The 22,382-nt window shown below is 37.7% G+C and overlaps 1 protein-coding gene across 1 annotated transcript in view; it reads left to right on the forward strand.

Annotated features, from left to right (window-relative positions):
• Nucleotides 1–22,382, forward strand: part of SAMSN1 (SAM domain, SH3 domain and nuclear localization signals 1) — a 133,762-nt gene that overhangs the window by 12,574 nt on the left and 98,806 nt on the right. The window contains exons 2-4 of the mRNA XM_025872783.2: nucleotides 7,174–7,211; nucleotides 9,727–9,764; nucleotides 12,116–12,202. Coding sequence (XP_025728568.2) covers nucleotides 7,174–7,211; nucleotides 9,727–9,764; nucleotides 12,116–12,202 — 163 coding nt within the window. The remainder of the gene's footprint in view (nucleotides 1–7,173; nucleotides 7,212–9,726; nucleotides 9,765–12,115; nucleotides 12,203–22,382) is intronic.

Genomic DNA, 22,382 nt, shown 5'->3' on the forward strand with positions numbered 1-22,382 from the left:
ATGGACACATTGAAATGTGACATGTCATTTTAGAATAGGTGAGTAATGGAGAAGTCAAGGTAGGTGACTCTCAGGTTGGTATTCTAACCACTCAACTGCATTTCTTCCTTGCCTCCAAACTATTAAAATTGGGAGTTTTTTGTTCTGTCTCCATATTAGTGTCAGCATTGACAGAGCTATTAATAACATAGAAACTAAAGAAAGAAAATGAGATTAACAATGGCATCCCATCAGCTAGGTCTTCATCAAACTATGAACAAGAGGAGTCAGTGTCAAAACAGTGCATGTAATCCTTTTCTTGATTTCTGGATTGTAAAATGACTCCTAACAAGCTGACATATAAAACATAGATTACCTTCATTAAAAAGAAGACACTGTTCTTTCATTTTTATTTTTTTACCCATTATATCTATGATCACATACAGTGATTCTTCGGACACCAATTCCTGTGTGAACACTTTCTGGTGGTTTTAATTAGTTTCCTCTCGTAAATAGAGACTTATGTTAAAATAAAATGAAATCAATAGATTAAGGTTAATTATGCCTTATTCTCTTTTTTATTTCCTAAGCTTATGATACAATTACTAATTGAATCTAATGAAAGCCATGGTTATCTCTTTAATCATGTTTTAAAGAAAAAGCTGTAAAGCAAAAAAGCCCATTCTCACTTGAATTTTCTCTTAAAAGCTTTTGTCATCCCTACTGATTTTGGATTGAAATATTGTAGATTAGGAACCATGGCTTGTTCCTACTGGAGGAGATTGTAAAGTTCTCGTTCATCAACCTTATTCTGTGGATGCAGAGACTGAAGCTCTGTGAGAATTTTTGGATCTTGCACAGTTGAGGGGCAGACCTGGGGAAGCAAGCCAGGTTCTGGAATGCCAGGTCAGTGTTTTCTTATTGTAAGGTTGGAATTTCATATTTTTACCCATCACATTTCCTACCGGACTTCTCGCAAGTTCGTTTGGCTTGCTCTCTGCTCTTGTTCCATTTGTGGCTGTGAGGAGTAAATAAGATAATGATCTACATGGCAGCGACTTAATAAGCATTATTCCCCTTCCCAAAACCTTGTGTAAATATAATTTCATAAATCATGACACATTTGAAGATACTTCAGAAAAGCTCTCTTTTTTAAGAAATCTGGAATGGGATCTTTTTGTAAAGGAAGAATCTTTTATAATGCAAATAACCATCCCCTAGGAAACTTGTTTTGTCATCCTGGATATTTATAGCGCTGTGAGAGGAGTTTGTTAGTTCAGGATTGATAGAAAGCTCACTTAGCACACCAGGAGACAAATGGCAAAATTTTATGTGATTTACCAGCTCTGTCCCTGATGGAGTAGATACAGTAGCTGTGCATTCTCCGGGTACTACAAGCTCTGTGATCTGCCCTGACATGACGGGCCGTGTGGGGATGCCATATACCACCTGCTTCTCTTGAGGAAATCAGAATTCATTAGCTATAGAGGGTTGTTACTCTTTGACAGGAGCTGGACGGGCTGGCAAGAAAGTCTACTTTTCCCATCAGGATGAGCTGACATTGCTTCTTCTTCTTCATTGCATTCTCATGGGGGGATGAGATCTGTTTTCCCTGAGAACTGTAATATTATTATAGTAATATACTGGGGGACCTCCAATGTACAGACTGTCATCTAAATTCAGTGGTTCCTGAAATGCCCACTTTTAATTAAATGTGCTGTCATAAATTCCTGGGCATTCTTTGATGATGACGACAGCATCCACAAAATGATTAGTGCCTTTAAAACACATCAGTGTGCTGTCTATGCACTTGCCTTCAAATAATACTAAATTATTCATATTAGTGCTTTGATAAGGGTATACTTCCTGAGTTCTTTGTTCAGTAGTGGGAAATAACATGATATTTCCTTGGCTTTTTTATAGCCACTCTCCCTCTGGCCAGTAGTGCTCATTTGTGAGATCTCTGATCTAAATGACAGGTAGATTCTGTAGCTGTGCAGTCAAGTATAGAAGTAGTATTGTGTGCTGGCTAAGACATCAGGCATAAAATACCAGTCTTACCACATACTAATTATGTGACCTTAGACAAGAATCGCGACTGCTCTGTGCCTCGGTTTACTCATCTGTAAATTGAGGATAATTATAATACTATCCACCTCACAGGATTGCTCTATAGATTAAGTGAATTACAATATATAAAGCATTTAGAATTGTACTTAATATGACATGACTGTTCCGCCATTATTATTCTGCAAATGTGTTAAATCAAGGAATAGAAAAGCAATGTGATTTAAAGTCATATCGTTCTTAGCAGCTTGCTTTAACCATTTGGGTTCAGACTAGCTACATTCGCTAATATGCCTCTCTGCTGTGTGATCCATTTGATAATTTAGGAGACTTCTCCATTATGGGATTTTTCTCCACATGTTTGCACTAAGATGTACAGGCAAGGGAGAAGAGCTCATGGGGGGTAGGACTCCTTCCCATGGGTGATGGTTTGTAATTCAGTCACACCAACCTCCTCTTTTGATAAAAGAACTGATAGCTCATGTATATACCTCTGTGTGTGGGTGTGTGGGTGTGTGTGCGTGTGCATGTGTGCGTGCATGTGTGTGTGCGTGTGTGTACGTGTACTCTCTCTGGTGCTTTAGGTGCATTGCAAAACTACTCTATTTTATTAACTTTGGAGCATTATAATCATCTTTGCCAGATGTCTCTAAGAATTTTTTTAAAAAGGAACTTCCATTAATTTCCATGTCTTTTTTGAACATCTGTGGGAACTTTACTGAAGCATAGAAACCTAAGAAATGTACGGAAAACAGGCTCATTCAGTTTGGATGTGGCATTCTTGGAATTGCTGTATTTTAATATTAGTAAAACCATTTCAGTTACGTAAGTGAATCATCCTCATTCTCTCAAAAGAATGAGGCGGACAAGCTAGAAATTGGGTTAACTTATTTTAATGAGAAGTTATGTATATACATAAAAGTGTGTGTATTTGTATTATGTTCAACTCTTGCTTCAATATTAGAATTGAATGTGACTAATAATGACTTTAATGAGAAATAACATCTATAAGTATCTTCAATGTGTTTGGTATCGTGTAAGGATTTTATGAAGGCTAACTCATTTAATCTTCAAAGTTAAGAAAATCATAGACTCCAACAGGATCCTGAAATCAGCAGTCACTGACGGTTGAATATTTGAGAGGACCACTTATAATTCTTCTTTGCATCTAAAACAGTGTCTGATACATAGTACATGCTCAATAAATATTTGTTGAATAAACTGTGAATGTATGAATGAACGACTGATACAATTCCAAAAGATATATTAGAATGAAAGCATGACTAACATTTAATCAAAGTAAAGCACTATATGCATGACCCTAGACAAGTTAATTTATCATTTGGGATCTCAGTTTACTCATCTGTGAATCAGAGGTCAGATCTCTACAGTCTTAAAAGTCCATATGGGATTTACACCGTCATTTACTGCCAATCAATTTTCTCTGGTACAGAAACATGTTTCACATTTCCACTAGTTAGGCAACAACAATCCCTGACATATTCACTTCATTTTTCCTTTTTGACTTTGTGATTTGAAAGTAAGATTTAAGGGGCACCTGGGTGACTCAGTTGTTAGGCATCTGCCTTCGGCTCAGGTCATGATCCCAGGGTCCTGTGGATCGAGCCCCGCATCGGGCTCCCTGCTCAGTGGGAAGCCTGCTTCTCCCTCTCCCACTCCCCCTGCTTGTTCTCTCTCTCGCTGTGTCTAGCTCTGTCAAATAAATAAATAAAATCTTAAAAAAAATTTTTGTAAAAAAAAAAGTAAGTAAGATTTAAAAACCAATAAAGCAAGAAACAGACACATATTAGACTCAACCCCAAAGGACAGTCAACCATAACCACTGCATGAGAATAGAAATATGGCATTAGGTATCCAAAATTTCTCTTAAGTGGCTTCTTCTCTTTCTTCATTTTGAATTTTTTTTAATTTGACCTAATACGACCTTGTTGCATAGTTATGTGAAAATGTTACTCCTACAGCCTACTCTCATCTACTTGAATAATAACACATGTTGGACGTATTTTTTAGTTTCTGCTGGCCCATTTGTAATAATTTGCCTACATTTCATTTTTTATTTTCCTAACAATTGCCAGGGGTAAAAATTAAATTAAGCCACAAACTCCCTAGTGAATGAAAGGTAAGACTAATGATTAGTGCTTGATTTAGGGAATAATGAAATGAAGGCTAACAGGAGCAAGTTTTGTCTGGTACTTATGGCAAGTGTCAAATTAATGGACTAGACAATCATTTCATTGACTCTCTGAAATGGTGTCTTCTTTTTGGAGTTCAGAGTAACACACACAAACACACACACACATACACACACACACACAAATGTAGCTCTAAAAATAAAGCTGTGTCTAGTCTTTCCTTGACTTGCCCCTCTAGGAATACAGGGTCTGAACTCTGAATACATAGCAGTCTGCTTATGTAAGCAGAAGTCAGAAAGGAAAGCAGCTGCTTTGAGTCTGGTACAAGCAGTACTAAAAATTGCTTAACCAATTCAGTAGTAATCTACAACTAGGCAACACCCAGGGAACAGATGTACTATTAATTAAGTAGATGTTGCCCTGTTTGAGTAATCCCCTTTCCCGTATAATCACACTTCAGACACACATTTAATGTGCTTGACTCTCTCTGCCATCTTGCAGGAAGCAGGTTGCTGAAGGAAAACTACATTACCTCTTATATCTTATTAGGGATTAAAAGAAGTTTTAACCCAAAATTTTTTTCTTTTTTTTTTTAAGTTTTATTTATTTAAGTAATCTCCACACCCAACAGAGCTCGAACTCACAACCCCGAGATCAGTACTCTTCCTACTAAGCTAGCTAGGCACCCCTCAAAATATTTTTCAATGTATCCATTACAAAAAAACTCTTTAACAAAAAATTCCCAAACCAAAGTGATTCATAAGTAAAAATTGGATAACCCGGATTCCAGTAAAACAGAACAAAGTTGATAGTCCCTAGAGAATGTTGTGCCAATATATGCCCTAAAAATAACCAATCTCTATCCCTGGTCTTAGGAAATTCCTTCAGTCTTGATCCAGATGTCTCCTCACCTCAGCCCAGAGCTAACTGTACCTCTTACCACAATCAGCAGCCACACGTATTTGACCAGTTTTGCATGGGCTCAATACCTGCTTATATTAGCTTAGTCAAAGGCTTCACCCAACTGAAGCAGGAGACCGTGCTTGAATAATACACCCCCTGTCCCAGATTCAAACACTTAGAGCTCCGTTGCATACAAGTTGTGTGAGTGCTCTGGAATTAATCTCTTTGGTAGCATTTTTCATGCAGCACAAAATAAACTTTCCCATGTAAAACAAAAACCAAAATAATGGATTACTGATATAATAAGTTAATTCAAAAGTATTGTGACTTGCATGATTAAAAATACAAAAGATATCTAATGTTTCCCATCTTTCATATTTATTGCAAGTCGACCTTTTGGATTGGTTAACTCTAGACTACACACCTCATTCTCTGTAGTCAAAACAGGTAGAAACTATTTTGAGGACCATGAGATTTGCAATCAGAAGAAATTTATCTAAATCCATACAACAATTCATTAGACTCAAAACAGTGGATTCTAATTATTGAGACATATTTGGCCCAGATTGTATAGATTACGTGAACATGGAACTTGGTCCTTCCCAGCTAAATTCCAAATATATGTGACAGGAAAGTGTTATTAGAAAGATGGATGGCCATCCTCTTTCCTGATGACCCTCACAGTGCTGGTGTGGTTGCTGATGGTGGTGAACGAACACAGTTAGCTTCCAGGCTGAGGTGTGGAGCCATCCAGACCAACACTGAGGGAATTTCATAAAAAGACCGTGGATAGAGATGGATTATTTTTTAGGACACATGATGACAAAGCATAGAGAATTGAAGGAGTTGTCAGTCTGACCATTAGCTCTTCAAAGGTCTGTTGATATCCCACCTCACCTCAGGGTTTGTTTCATGATTCCCAAGTATCTACCCCTACTCCTACCTGTTTCCTACCAGACATTGTCCTTCAGGTGATCCCCAGGCATTTTAACTTGGCAAAACCTGCTCCTCAAGTTCAGGGATGGAGTGTTTCAGCATCTGGAATTTTCAGTGACACTCTACTCAGCAGCTTGAAATAGGTAATTTAAATTGTCCTTGAGAGTTAAATCTTGACAGAAACACAGTAAGGGTTAGGGAAAGATTCCTTTCAGTTACTCTCCCAGGGGACAAGTTATCCTGGATTTGGCAGTGCTCAGACGAATACTATCAGCCATTGGTATAATAAAACCAATTTTCCTTTTTCTGATTTTCATTCACTACTCTTCCCCAATTTTGCATTTCTGTTTTCCCCCATGTGGAATACTGGTTCCAATATTCTTTACTATACAAATTCCTACCACACCAATCAAACCTCTCTACAACATGGTCTGTTGCCTATGATATAGTAGATGTTCAAAAAGCACTTTGAACATCAAAAACATAAATGGTTTTGAATGAAGGAGAAGATGAATGATAACAAGAAAATCTGAAGGGTTCTTAAAGGTGCAGTTTTAGCTCTTTCAAGGATGGTGAAAGATGTGGCGACATAGTCTTCCCCGAAAAGTGTAAGGGATTTTACACAACATTCAGTTGCTCTGAAGAGAAAGGCCAGATGAATCACAGGTGTATTTCGACACACTCAGGATATTGTGATAGATTAAATTGTCTCAAAGGAAAGTACTATGTGATATAATTAGCATACTCTAGTGCGTATCTCTGCCCTTGGTGTTGGTGGGTTGATGGGGAATGGAAACTTGAGGTTATGAGGATTTAATTGCATGTTTTTATTTAAAAGACTTGTTTTATTAACTGACCAGGGCTTAGAATAAGGTATAAGCCCTGGTTAATAAAGGAAGCACTCTACATCTCTCAAAGTTACAAAGACAAAAAGAGAAAGAAAGAAACAAATAAACAAACTTGAACTGAGATTCTATGACATAGTACTGAAATACAGGGAGGAAACACCAGTCATTTTACTGGGAAGAGGCAGAATGAACTACATTTGGATTATCCTCGAAGACAAACCATACTTGAATTCTTCTGATTTCTTGGAGTAGTATTATTTTATTTTATTTTGTATTTTATTTTTCAGGAAGTTTCTAATTTTGAGAATGCACAACCAAAAAGAAAGTAAGTCAAGTTTACTTTGAAAACTTTATGTTCTGTTAGTTCTATAATGTTGAATGGAATATTTTAGTGGTTTTCCTGTGAAAGTGCTTTTTTAAAAATTATACAAATCTAGATATTTTTTTCTCAGCTACCATTTATCTGTTTATGCTGATGCATAGGAAACCTGTGTTGTGACATTTCTGTCCACAGGGAGGTGAAAATTAAATTTCCAAAGAAGAAACGTGTTCAAACTAGGCTCAGATTAAAGTGGGAGCCTACTCGAAAACATGCTTCTATCGGTGACATATTAATCTTCTGAAGGGTTCTTCTAATCCAAATAAAAATGTGTTTGTAAAGAGATTTGGGTTATTTAGGTCAGGCTTGGCTTTACATTCAGCACATCAAGCTGCCAGAGGATGTGGGGGCACACACATGTTGCATAAGGTAATGGGATTTTAACTAATAAGCGGGAAATACATAGGGGTGGGAAGTTGGTTTATGGGGAAATTTCCAGATTGGTTGCTGATGATACGGAATAGCTTCCTTGCACTCTGGAATGGTCTGAGACCAAACTGTTAATATGTGAAATTCTCTCTGGATGGAGTTTTTCTGGACAGCCTTGCTCTCCTGCCTCCAAGGCATTCTGTGCTTTCATATACTTTCCTTCCTTTCCTGCTCAAAGCTTTCTCCCAGTAAGGGTATAAAACACACCCATAGGAAGTAGGTGATTAGATGATTAACAGCTTAGAGCACTGGCAGACAAGGGTTGTTGGCTTTTAGCCACAGTTAACTATTTAAACAACAACAGTGGCATTTTAAGCCTGAACAGGAGTAAAGAAGGGGTTTTTTGTCAGGGCTCATCTCAGTGGGAAAAACCCAGCTGCCTATTAGCGGTTCATTCCATCCACAGATAAGGAATTCTAAATAAAATACGTAAATGAAATGACAGCTATTGGGTTATGATTGTTGCTTCTATAGATCAGAGGACACCAAAACATGGAGAGGCAAAGGGGAATGGATGAGAGGGAAAGTACCTGATGCTGACTGAATTAGGATTTTTCAAAATCAGTGAATGTGCTCCTCCAATTACGACCAATTAAAATAAAATTGAAGACTCTCGAGTTCCTTAATTCTCTTGTCTACCACTCCCCTGAAGGAAATAACATCTTAATGCTGTTCTGCACCTACCTCACCTTATAATACTATAAATGCTGTTTGGGAACACTTACTCTTTGCCAAGAGGTGTCCTAAGTGTTTGCATTGACGAATAAAAAAAACAATAAAATGGTAAAGACAGAAATTGTATATACAGATTTTTTTCTTACAACCCTGAACTTAAGGAAAGGTGAACTTGGCATTGATTTAATGACTACCAAGAATATAAATAGTGGGAAACAGTCAAGCTACCACAAAGTTAATTATATGTACACGACACGTGTGTGTTCACCCAGTGCATAAAGTAATTAACACGATCGAGTCAGTGTAGTCTTATCCTCTGTTTCTGTTTTGGACATTTTCTTATGGAAATTTTCAATTATATGCAAAGGAGGAGATAATGATGAACTCACATCACCAAGCTTGAACAAGTGTCAACCTATAGTCAATCTTATTTCATTTCTACCCATTTGACTCACCAGCCCTCCAACCCCCACCATTTTTTTAGAGCAGATCCCAGACACATAATTTTATTTTTTGATATATATTGCTATAAAGTAAGTACTGTATTTAAAAAAAAAACATAACCACAGTGCCACATTGCACTAGAACACAATAAGAAAAATTGTATAATATGGCAAAATTTTTGAATTTTGCTGATTGCATCATTGTGGTATTAAAAAAAAATGTTCTTCTATCCTCTATGTTTCCTGTAAATTTTTTAGTTAGATCTCAGGGCTTGATAATGTTCAAGTTTGATATATGTGTATATATTTTAAAAGTAGGTCATCAGTGACTGTAGGCTTCCTGTTGTATTACTTTGGAAGCTCATATATCTGGTTGTCTGTAGTTTTATGACTGTGAACTTGCTTAGTGGGTTCATATGGTATCAGAATGATCCATCCAGCACAAAGTTGCCCTTCAGCCTTTCAGTGAAAAGTTTTAACAGCAATTGTTGATTACTGCCCAGTTCTATCATTTCATTGGGGATTGTACATGATTATATTCAATCATTCTTTCTGTATTTATTGAATGGAATTATTTCAAAAAGAGCTTTTCCACATCAACTATATTGATTATCTTGAGATACAGTCATGTAAAAATGGCCCACTTTTTTTGTGTGGAGGTTTTATGAATGTTGCATGGACATTTCTCCAAATTGCATGGAAATTTCCAGTCCAAGATTATACTTATATTAACTGTTCTTTGCCATCTAGGATCAGGAAAATTCAGGGCTATATATAGACCTTAGTTAGAGGTAGAATATATTTCTGCTCTCAAACATATTGCAAGCATGTCTAGGTAATCTAATTTCTGTTTGATTAAAAATATTATTTACTAGATGTAGACTTAAATAAATATGTTTCTTTTATTCTTCTAGGTCAATCCAGAGATCTATGTCTGAAAACAAAGGATTTGGTTAGTAATTTAGAAGATTACTCATGCAAATAATCTGTTCTGTTTCTCTAAAAGTTCTTTTCTTCTGCCACTTCCATACAGCAACAATAATTGATTAATGAAAGTTAAATTGAGTTGTCTTTGAATTCTATAGAAGAAATTTTTTAAAAAGGAAGGTGGTTCCATTCTAACTGTAAATGGCTAAGACAAAGAAATCATTGATTTATTCAGAATAATTTCCTTTTACATTAAAAATATTCTGTTTGATGGTTTATTGGCTGATTATCTTCTGGCTTCCCAACGTTAGATTGGCTGGCCATGGTCAAGGTGACCTGACCTCTTCCGTATCTTTTCAGATATATGAATCTAGGAGTGAATAAAAAGAAATAAAAAATGTATTTCAAAAGACTCTTCCACAGCATTTCAAAAACCAGAACTTTTCTTTAGTTTCTGTGATTACAGTTTCTGTAGTTATAATAAAGGCCATTGGCTTGATTTGTATTTTAATTCTTAAGTAAACATCTAATTCTATTAATCACTTTTAGAAAGCTAATGGATAACGTCTCTCCTCTTACAGACTATAGTGTCACTAATTATAAAATAGTCACAGTGGCAAAACATCTGGATTAGGGGTGCCTGGATGGCTCAGTTGGTTGAGCATCTGCCTTCAGCTCAAATCATGATCCCAGTGTCTTGGGATCTAGTCCTGCGTCCGGCTTCCTGCTCAGCGGGGAGCCTGCTTCTCCCTCTCCTCCCACTCATGATCTCTGTCACTATCTCTGACTCTCTCAAATAAATAAATAAAATCTCTTTAAAAAATCTGGATTATTCAGGCAATACTTTATTTTTTATTTTTTTCTTTTTCTTTTTTTTAAGATTTTATTTATTTATGAGAGAGAGAGAGAGCACAAGAGAGAGGGTCAGAGGGAGAAGGAGACTCCCTGCTGAGCAGGGAGCCCGATGCAGGACTCGATCCAGGGACTCCAGGATCATGACCTAAGCCGAAGGCAGTCGCTTAACCAACTGAGCCACCCAGGTGCCCAATACTTTATTTTTTAAAAGATTTTATTTATTTATTTGAGAGAGAGCACAAGTTGGGGGGGAGGGGCACAGGGAGAGGGAGAAGCAGACTCCCCACTGAGTAGGGAGCCCAATGTGGGGCTTGATCCCAGGACCCCGAGCTCATGACCTGAGCTGATGGCAGACGCTTAACCGACTGAGCCACCCAGGCACCCAGGCAATAATTTATTTTTCATGAAGTTTGTTAAACTTGTGAGTGCCCTTTCTCCCCAGTAGAGTCTAGGAGTTGGATGCTCAAACTCCTTTCTCTGTCTTTTCAAAAACCAGTCTCCTGGGTAGATCTGAAAAGCTCATTCAGACCAAGGTGAGGATCATCAATGGATGCATCTTCCAAGGGTGCCTGCATTTTAATCAGGTCTGATATTCTTCAGGTGGCAGCAGCCACAGAGTTGTGTCCTATCTCACTAATCAAGGCCCTGTGGGCAACGAGTTGTTAAATATTTTGAATATCAGCCCTGATTTAAATAATCTATAGTCTTAAATATAAGGAAATAAGGCAAAATTTTATTTTCCATCTAGATTTATTCTCATAACCTGCTATGCAGTTTGTAAACACAAGGCTATAGAGATTTCCATCCTAACATAATTCTTGATGCTCGACTGCCTTCCTGTAGTCAAATATGAGAGTAAATAGTGTCTTTAAAAACAGCACAGGTGTGCTGACTTTGTTTCCATGTGATGTTTTGGGTGTGTTATCTCACATTTGCTTGATCAGTACGATGACATGACATGTGGAATGATCATCTTTGGTGAGGAGATGAGAAGCGATTCTAATTCTTCATGTTAGCACAGTTCAGTTCTTCACTGCACATCCAGGCCCTGCTCTAGGTGGTGGGAGGACAAGACCAAATAAGTCATCATTCTTCCACTCAAGACTTGAGAGTTTCTTGAAACCATCACAGCTAGTGTTCTCTCCACACACTTGATCTTTTTGTTATAAATGATGAGGAATGTGGAGGGTGGGGACACTTGAACTAAGCATAAAAACATGTTAATTCAGGAAAAAATCCTTCCAAGAATAATGTAATCACAAACCATCAACAGGTATTTCAATAGCAGCATACTACCATATATGCTTGGGTGCTTATGTAGTTTATGGAAATAAGTGGGGGCCCACAGGACACTTGGGATCGTCCATCAGGCAGTAGAACTCTCCAGGATGGACCACAGAGCTCTCCTGTCACCTACCAAGTTACAACTGTGTGCTGATTTTGTTTTGATTTCAGATTTCTTACACTTACTGGACAGTTGTTACTGTGAATTCTGCTAACCAATCTTCTCCTTTATTTTAGAAAGAAAAACAGTGAATGACACAATCTGGCAGGAACCCTGCAAGCCTGAGAATGATTCCCACATCAGAAGACTCTGTCAGCTAAAAGGTAATTGCTAAATTCGGTTCAGCTGACTTCACATTTTCCGAAAGTAGTTTAAAGGGCAGGTAAGAAAAATTTACATCTTTCCCTATTAAAATAAGCAGGGCATTGTGGTCTACTTAAAAAAGGAAAGACAACTAGAATAGGAAGTATATGTTATTAATAGGATATATACGTGTGTCCGGGTGTGCCTAGATATGCATAGACATATAGAAAGGAAGTCAAATCTAATTAGGCTGACTGTCAAAGCAAAGAATCAATTGCCAATAATGTTTGAAAGTCTTTGATGTCTATAAGAATTTTTAAATGTATTAAAAATCAGCACATAGAAAAACTCTCTAAAATAACATCAAAATATTAATAGTTGTTAAAGCATTTGTTTTCCCTAAAAATATAGAAGAGTAACCTTGATTATTAATACAAAATTGTATCACTTCATAATTTAAAAATTCCCAAGAGAAAATTAGCAGCCAGGTGTAGAAAAATTTGTTAATGATAAATGACTTCAAAATTAAAATTATTTAACTTTGGGAAGGTAATGAATAAAACAGAAAGTCTTCAGAGTTCACAAAGTTGAACAGCATAAAAAGTTGATCTGCTTGGTATTCTCCCTCTAATGTTACTGGAACAAGAAATAATTGATTATGTTAGTTATTGATTATTTAAGAGTTTCTAATTTTTAATTAAAGATATTTTTTAGTATCTTGGGACAAAGGGAATTATAGTGCATATTTATCATGAGTTTAGTGATTTGATTAGATATTCTGTCCAGATTTTACCTTTTATTTAAGAGTGCCCTTAGATTTACAAAGTAATTATTTATGAAAATAATTTATTTTTAAATATTTCAATTTTATTCAAGATGATGTAACATTTGCAGGAATAATTTTAACTGAATTCTTTAATAGTTATAATTTTCTCTATTATAAATAAATAGGTGAAACATTTTGGGATTTAGATATTTTCTTTTAATCACAACATGGGAAATGTCTTAATAAGATCGTATTTTGATTGGACTGTATCTTTACCTTATGGATGCCAGCTATGTTCATTCACATTTTCTATAGATTAGTCAAACATTCATCTACATCATCCATCCTCTGTCCCTTTAATAAACACATGTGATTTTTAGATTATTGTATATTGATCAACGGATCAAGAAGTTATCATTGTACTATAGATTATTTTTAGTTATAAATTTTGCCATGTTTCTTCAAAAATTCAATTTGCTAAAACTGCCTTTCTCTGTTTTTTTTTTTTTTTAATTTAGAAGTCATAGGCAGGTAATTCTATCATAGCCAAAAAAATCTTGGCTTTCTGTGGGGTTTTTCTGATTAGTCATGTGCTCTATGTCAGAGAAGAAAAAAGCAAGCCTTTACAGAAACCTCAGCTTTGGTTACTTCTGAATCTTGAGCTACCATATATTCGTGTGTGTGTGTGTGTGTGTGTGTGTGTGTGTGTGTGTGTGTGTGTGTCTAAAAGTTGAGCTGACATTTCAACCATAGCAGCGGAGTCACAGGACATTTCCTAGGGATTAATGCTGTGCAAGGAAGAGTTGATGGCCCGACACCAAGGCCATCTGTCTGTGCCACTGTAAACTGAAGGGAGAAATTCAGTTGGGGAGGGAGGGCCACAGGTTGTGGACTTGAATTTTATGGGTGAAGGAGCTTCATTTGGAAAGCTCAGAGTATTTCTAGACAATTAGTGCCCTACCCATCAACCCATAATATTTCTTTCTCATTTTTAAACACTACTTTTATTACTTAATTGCATAATTACTTAAGAACTGTGTCTGAGGATAGGCAGTCTGTCAAGTTTAGGGAGAGGAAAACCGGAAGGTGCCTCATCGCTATGGCCAGAGCCCATTATTTTATTGAACATGTATGATGAAATTTTAAAGACAGCCTCAATAAAAATAGAAGAAAATATACAGGGAATTAAATGGTAGGAGTGGTACTAACTCCTAAGAAATCTGTTACAAACTCCAAGACAAAAAAAAGCCATTTCTCTCAATTTCAATTTCAAAATGGTATTTGTGCATGACACATATCAACAGCGTTTCAGGCCTAAAGAGTATTGGGGCCCGATGAAAGAAACATCCACGGGTTATGTTTAGCAAGGATTTTTCCTGGTGTTTGAATCATAAAGATATTCACGTAGCTCAATAATATGACTGTGTTATGTCAGTTAAGACAAAATTTATCAGAATACGTTGAGTGCCAGAAGCATAATATTTTTAGTTTATCTAGCCGATTTCCTTCTTCTAAGAAGAGCTTTATCGAAACCTCCATCTGTGCTGCTAAAAGAGACTACATCTGTAAAGTAAATGCAGGATAAATTAAGTGCTCAGGATTTTATGACTAAAGCACTGGCATAGTTGAGATATCAAGGAAAATTAATCTGTAATTCACATTAATTGTATTTTCAGCATCATAAACAGGCAGAATATTCATAATATTCATTAGAGTAAATCAAAATCGATTTTAAAATTTTAAAATTGATTTTGGCCTTAGTTTTATGAAGAAACTAAATTAAGCCTGAAAAGAACAAATTTTAAAATCTGTGGATTGGAGTTTACCTAAGATCAAGTTTTGATTTAAGTAAAGGTAGTATCAAGAACAAGGTTTTTATATTTTATGTCAGAAAGCACAAAGAATAAAAACAAAGCAAAATTTTTTAAAAAATAATAAAAAGGAAACAAAACATATTTAGAAATTTTTCAAACAGTGTGACCATGACAGACTATTCCATAAAACAGAAAATAGGCAAAATAATAATAATAATAATAATAATTGGCCTGTTAGTAAAGGAAGTAAGGGGCTGGATAAGATCAAGAAATGTGGTTAGTATTGAAGGGAATATTAATTTCACCCACACTGCTCTCAAATTATTTTAAAAATAAATACTCCTTACATATGATTTTGATGAGATTCATTATCAAAAATCCTATTATAGGAGGGATGTTATTAGGGCCTTCCAGTTTCACATTTGAATTGCCATGGGTCTGAAACCTTCTTTCCTGAATTCTAGTCAATATTATTATTTGGCCAGCCTCTTCAGAGTAAGCATATAAATATTCTGGCTTGATTTTTCCAGACCTTGTTAATTCTCTTTCTTTTTCGGCTTGATACCCTCACCTTCAGGATGGCAAATATATAAAGTCACAAATGTATTTACTATTCTGTTTAATTTTCAGGGACCACCATCTAATTTAAAAATTGTTTCCCAAGACCATGTAATTTAACTCTGGTTAGACTGGCTCACATGAGGAGTGACAGAGAGAAGCCCTATTTCACACCTGAACAGCTGCTTATCATGTGGGACTGAACTCCCTGAGCAAAGGCTCCTGTGAGCGGGCCTCTTGCTTCCAAGGAGGGCTTTCTGAATTGAGTGATGAGAACACTCAGCATCCTAGTGTTTTGGACAAATGAGCCTCCCTTCAGTTCTTTAGGGAAGTTCTTCCTAGGATTATAGTTACCCGAGTATGGTCAGGAGTATCTTCATTAGAATCACCTAAAACCTGATTAGAAATATTGCTTTTTTTACCTAATCTCATTTCTTCCCCACATCTGCATTTGAGGGGCAGTTGGAGTCTGAATGTTTATGTTGAATGGTGCATTCCTACATACACTGTTGTTTGTGACTCACGTAGTTTATAGTTTATGCATGTTCTGATAATCTTGTTGCTGCAAACAAACCACCCCAAACTTTAACGGCATCAAACAACATTTTATTAGGCTCGTGGATTTTGTGGGCCAGGAATTCATTCAAGGCAGTGCTTCATGATACCTGAGGCTTCTTTTGGACAGACTTGAATGACTGGGGAGGACTTAAATATTTGGTGGCTTGAATCATCTAGAGATCTTTCCACTTACATATTTGGCACCCGTTCTGGGATAACTCGCAGGCTGGGCTTGGTGGAGACTTCCAATATGTAGCCTCTCCAAGTGACTTAAGCTGCCACCCATCCCCCCCAACCCAGCAAGGACTGGGTTGCAAGAGGCAAGGAGATATGAGAGGGAGCTTCACACATCCTGGGAGGAAGTGTCTGGAAAGTGAGCATCTCAAATGAACAAGGCAGAAGCTGTAAGGCTTTTCTGACCTAGTTTTGGGGGGGTCACAAAGCATCATTTCCACTGCATTGTCCTGTGACAAGTGAGTTACTAAGATCAGCTCAGTTCAATAAGAGGAGAATTGAACTCTAATTCTTGATGGAGGCGTGCCAAGTTCACATTGCAGAACATGTGTGAGAGAGATTTCTGTGGCCATCTATGGACAGTACAACTGCATATTGCCTAATTCAACTATTGCAACTTTGTTGCTACTTAGGACCAGATTGCTTCTGTTTTTATAAATATTCTCTTATAAGGCAATATTTGGGAGACTGCAAATAAAAATGTATAAGACCACAAAACAAACAGCTAATCCTTTTTTTCTACAGCAGAGGCCACATACTGGTAACTCTGTAACTGAATTTATTCTGAAAAAAGCTTCTTTGAACCATACTATATTTTAAAAATCATGAAATTTTACATCAATATCCATTTACTTATTCTCTCTTGAAAAACATGAGGGAAACCGACAATCCTGGGTTCAAAGTCTGAAGTGATTTTGGTTGGGAAAGTGGAGAGCAATGGCCGCCCTTTAGCAGTGGTGACCCTTCAGCTCACCACAGATCTTTCATTATCTCCCTGACAAAATTCACCTCATTTAGTTAAGATACTTATTTGACTCCTGCAGATATATTTATATTTGCAACATCGTTCTAGTAGGTTATGTCTAAATTCCTCCACCTGGCACTCAAGGTTCCTTAAAATTTCACTTTATCTACCCTTCCAGCCCTACCTCCTCCTGTGCTACATTCAGAATTGCCTGTCACTTGACCAATTTCAGTCTCTATACTTAAGTGCGTTCCACTTATTCCACACCAGAGCCTAGTGGTCCCATTGCTGCTATATTTGTAATTTTTCCTTTTCTTCTGCCTTTCCAAGCTACAGCCACTCTTCAAGCTACCACTGGGGTCCTACCTCTTCCAGGAGTAGCCTGACTCATAGTGATCTCTCCCCAGAGCAGCATCTGAATCACTCATTTTACTACTTTCCATCGCTATTTAAGTGATGTAATGTGTTGTGCATATGCCTCAGCTGCTTCCAGATTCTAGAATATAGGTGACCACTCTATTGTTCTTTTTCTCTACCCAGAAGGGTAACTATAGAGGGAGTTTCTCCAAAAATTCATGTTAAAGGAATCTAAAGGGAAGAGATGAAAAGGAATGAAGGAAGAGAGGACAGAATTTTTTTTCCTAAATACAAAAACTTAAAGAAAAGAAAAAGGTTGCCCAAACTGCTTCTTGCATCCTGAAGTTGTAATGGAAGATCTGGTTTCAAAGAGTCAGATCACAAAACCAGCTTATAATAACATTTAAGTATTTTCTGGAATCTTGTGTGGTTATTCTGATTTTAAATATTGTTAACTATATACATAACTCTGAGACTGAGCTGTGAATTTAAACTATATTTTCACTATTGCTAAAATGGGGATTTGGAGGAGAACCTGCCCCCGTTTTTCACTGTGCGTAGAGGGTAGGCCTTGCTCACTCCCTTCCCCCCACCCCCCACCCCGTGGAATCTGAGAATGAGGAATAGTGGGAAACGGAAGCAGTGATTGCAAGTAAAGCATGAAGGTGAAGGGAGTGATTTCTGCGGTCACGGTATCCTCTTCGGTAAACTAAGGGGCTTGGATTAAGGGAACCCTAAAGTTCTGTCCTCTTTTAGCACAGGTGCATTTCAGATTTAAATAAAGGGAGGCCCCTTTTCCAGTGCCTGAAAGGGAAATGCTACTACTTTTTGAAAGGTTTCATGTAGCTGCAAGCAAATGGATGCCACATTGCAAACCCTTTACTAAAGCGTGCATGGAACAATTTCAACAAAATAATCCATGTTGAGAAGACATCTATAAGCTAATGAAACCCAAAATGCCAGGGGTGGAAAGCTTAGTTTAACAGAATCAGGTGAGGTGATAACTTCATGGAATCATAGCACTTTGGGGGTAGACGTGGGTTTAGTAGGTAGTATGCTACTCTTTTATTACTGAGAGGGAAACTGAGTCCCAGAGAGGTTCCGTGGCTTGCTCAGATACTCAGGTAGCCAGCGGCATTCTTCATTTTTACTTTGTTAAATTTGTATTTTGTTTTGATCTGTTTCTTGTGAGAATAACATATCTTTAAGAAAATAAAGATTTATGATCTGGGCAATATAGTACCTGAATAGATTAATGAAAAGTATAATGAGTATTAAATTGCACTTAAACTTCTTAAATCCTGTAATTTCTGATAATCTGCATATAACATTTATCTCTTTTCATAGATGTAAATGAAGATGATTTTTTTTCGAGTAATAACATACGTACTTTTCAAGGAAAAAAACCACCAGGCATTTCCTGTCAGGTAATGTGAATAATCAACACTTGGCGTGTGTTTTGTGAAAATCATCTTGTTATTGAGTTCTGTAATATTCTAGATGCAGTGTACAATACTTAGCCTTGTAGCTATTTTGTATTTAGGTATTATAGGTTGTTTTTATAATTGATATGCTTGTATCTCTGTGAATTGGAAATGAAAAAATCAAATGATGACTTGAGTTAATAAACTATTTTGATTATGCAAAACATTATGCCTTACAGCCTTTTGATAAGTAACTCTGAGCCTGTTAAATTAATGTACTGGGATTTTCTCTGACAAGACCTATGTTAAGTGCTTAGAACTATCTGGCAACCTTCAGTGAGGGGCACATCCCTCATGTTTTTACGTTTGATATAAAAACATATACTATTATTCCTGACATATCCCTTATAAATTGCATTAATTAGCCCAGGAGTTCAGGCAATTAAGAATGTCTGAACCTTGGGCCTCCCTCATAATAATAACATAACATTAATTAACAGCCAAATAGTTGCTATTCACCTTGTAATGAAAAAGAGTATAAGAGCCAATCGGGCCAACTCAAGCATCATACTGATTTTTGATATTCTTCTGACAGCCCATCATGTTCTCTTTCATCATTCTGATAGTTTTATTAGGAAATTTAGAACTGGCCTTCCTCGGTGCAGTAGACTGATCAATTGGAAGACAGGATACAGCATCTGAATTGTGAGGGGCTGATTTGGTGAGGAAAGGAAGCTCACATTCCTAAATCCAGCCTGATTTCTGAGGCTGTCGGAGGCCTTCCGATGGATTGGACAGTGGACTGTGATCGGCCACAGTTTCTCCTGGTGGTTTGGATGCTGCCAGAGTAATAGTAGTGAGCTCCTGAGGGGGCTGCACCACGTTGCCTGAGTGCCTTCAACGGGCAAGATCTCCTGCAGTGCGTGGTGGGGAGTTCTGGAAACAGACAGAGCTCTGAATCCTAGTTTGGCCCTTAGTAACTCTGTGATTTGGGGCAATTTACTAATCTCTCTCTGCCTCAGTTTTCATGATCTGTAAAGTCGGTCTATAAAGACCCTTTCTCTCCTGACTGTCAGGAGGATTGAAAGAGATACTTTATTTGAAAGCATTTCGCTGCATGGCTGGCATTTAGGAGATGCTTAAAAAGGCTTCATTGTGGTCGTCCCTGAGGCTCCTCTTTTCTCTCCTCCTTCCCTTTCCTCCTCCTTTTACTCTCTGCAAGGGCTTCACGACACCTTCACAAGCACGGCTGGCAGATTATTTCTCATTCTCTTAAATTTAGATGAAGCCTTAGATATAGTATCTAAGTAAACAGTGTCTGATGGCCAGGAAATAAATGAAGGCCGGTTTACAGTGAGAGCTCCCCAGACATGTGTGGTGCCAAGAGAAGCCCTTCTTTAGGATTTTAGTAGAAAAATAGAACCATCTCTGAGAATGAAGAAAATGATGTAAAAACTTTGTAGGAGGGTTAAAGGTAAGTCTTTGCTACCCCAGTCCTTCTGGCATTTTCATTGGCTAAGAAATGATCCTTCTAGAAGAGTAACCACTCACTTGTACTGTGTAGTTTATCACTAAAGATCAGTTGAGGGAATTCATAAGCAGTGACAGACAAGCAGGAGATATCTAATCTAGAAATCTTCATTTGGGAGTAGAGGTTGGTCTCATCTATCTTTAATATCTCTCTCCTTTTTTTTTTTTTAAGATTTTATTTATTTATTTGACAGAGAAAGACACAGCGAGAGAGGGAACACAAGCAGGGGGAGTGGGAGAGGGAGAAGCAGGCTTCCTGCGGAGCAGGGAGCCCGATGTGGGGCTCCATCCCAGGACCCTGGGACCATGACCTGAGCCGAAGGCAGACACATAACAATTGAGCCACTTAAGCCACCCAGGCGCCCCTAAAATCTCTCTTCTTATTCATGGTGGGCATTCAGTTGAATTTAATTCATTAAGAAACACTCTTTCTGGGGCACCTGGGCGGCTCAATGGGTTAAACATCTGCCTTCAGCTCAGGTCATGATCTCAGGGTCCTGGGATGGAGCCCCTCATCGGGCTCTCCTTTCAGCGGCAAGTCTGTTTCTCTCTCTCCTTCTGTGCTCTCTCTTGCTTTTGCTCTCTCTTAAATAAATAAACAAAATCTTTAAAAATATATTAAAAAACACTTTTCCTGTACGACAGAATACTTTAGTGAAGTATTATTAAGAAGTGTTATGCAAATTATTAACCTGTTAACTCCTTGTGACTGAGAAAAAGTAAAAGCAGTTTACTCTTTGGAAGGTGGGGCAGAGAGGGCACCGTCCTGTGGTGTGAAGGGGCAGACTGGCTTATCAGTGGGAGCTGTAAGAATGGACTTTGGCATAGACTGGCCTCTCATCAAGTGAGCAAATGACTTCTCAGAGCAGTGTTTCTCCACTGTGGCCTGGGGACTGTCTGTATCAGAATAAGGAGACTTGGGGGTGCCCGACTCTTGACTTGGGCTCAGGTCATGACCTCAGGGTCATGAGATCGAGCCCTGCATGGGGCTCCTTGCTGGGGGTGGAGTCTGCTGAGGATTGTCACTCTCCCTCTGCCCCCCATCTCGCTCATGTGTGCTCTCTCTCAATCTCTCAAAAAAAAAGAATGCGGGTACTTGTTAAAAGTGCAGACTTCTGAGCCTCACCCCTGTCCAACTGAATTACCATGGCTGGGGCTAGGAATAAATATTTTTATGAGTGAAATGATGATGCTAAGTACATGAACCATGAGACTCTATGGCATCCAGACGGCTGATTGATGGGCACTTGACTACAGACATGATGCCCCATGAAATTTCACTTTACAAGCCCAAACTTGGCTCATGTCTGGTCTGGGAATACAATAGCCTCATGGAAAAACCGAAGCTGGTTTTTGTTTCCTATTGTGAGAATGATACATATTCATTGTAGAACTTTTTAAAATCATGTAAAAGTAGAAAGGATTAAAATAATGAATAATATCTTAACAGGGCACAGATGTCATATGGCTGGCTATTTTACTGAATATCATTAACATGGGATAAAGTTCATGGGACATAAAATATATTCATAGTTCTAATTATCACGGGACTATGCCTGCAAAAATATACTTTGGACAATAAAAACATTCGTAATACAAAATTTCAACATTAACTGAATTCCCAATCAGGAACCCCTCAACTAGACATGTTTCCTTCATGTTCTCAAAGTAAGAGGACAGATTTCAGGCATAGAAGAAAGTACAAGGAACCAAGGGTCAGGAGGTGGGGGTGGGAAGCGTTTATGGAATTCTCTCTCCAATACCGATTTAGTTCCATGAATATTTCTGACTGCTTGGCCTGGGATAAACTTGCTGGAGAACCCACCTTGCAGGACAAGTGCCAATGGGGAGAGTTTGAAGCAAAGCCATCCGCCTGGTACTGTTGATCATTATACTGACCATAAAGAACCTCTTGGAGGTAACTTGACTCCCAGCATTTATTTTTGTATCCTTGTTCTTATTTGTTATTTTCTGGCAGCATTCATTTGATGGCTCAGACCTTTTGTAGCATATTGAAAAGGGTATAAAATATGCAGTAATACAGACTTTGGGCTAATATATTTTCAAAAATGTTTCATGCCTCATTTCTCACGTAAATTCCTAGGTTGCTTTCAGCCTTCAGAGCATCATTCATATTCATGATAGAAAAGAGGGATAACATTTATTACTTTCAGTGCTGGTGATATTAAGCCCTGTCAAGCACCCCCACCCAGG

This window comes from Callorhinus ursinus, unplaced genomic scaffold (genome assembly GCF_003265705.2).
Source record: "Callorhinus ursinus isolate GAN/ISIS: 27379988/994484 unplaced genomic scaffold, GSC_fseal_2.0 scaffold1, whole genome shotgun sequence".
NCBI lineage: Eukaryota > Metazoa > Chordata > Mammalia > Carnivora > Otariidae > Callorhinus > Callorhinus ursinus.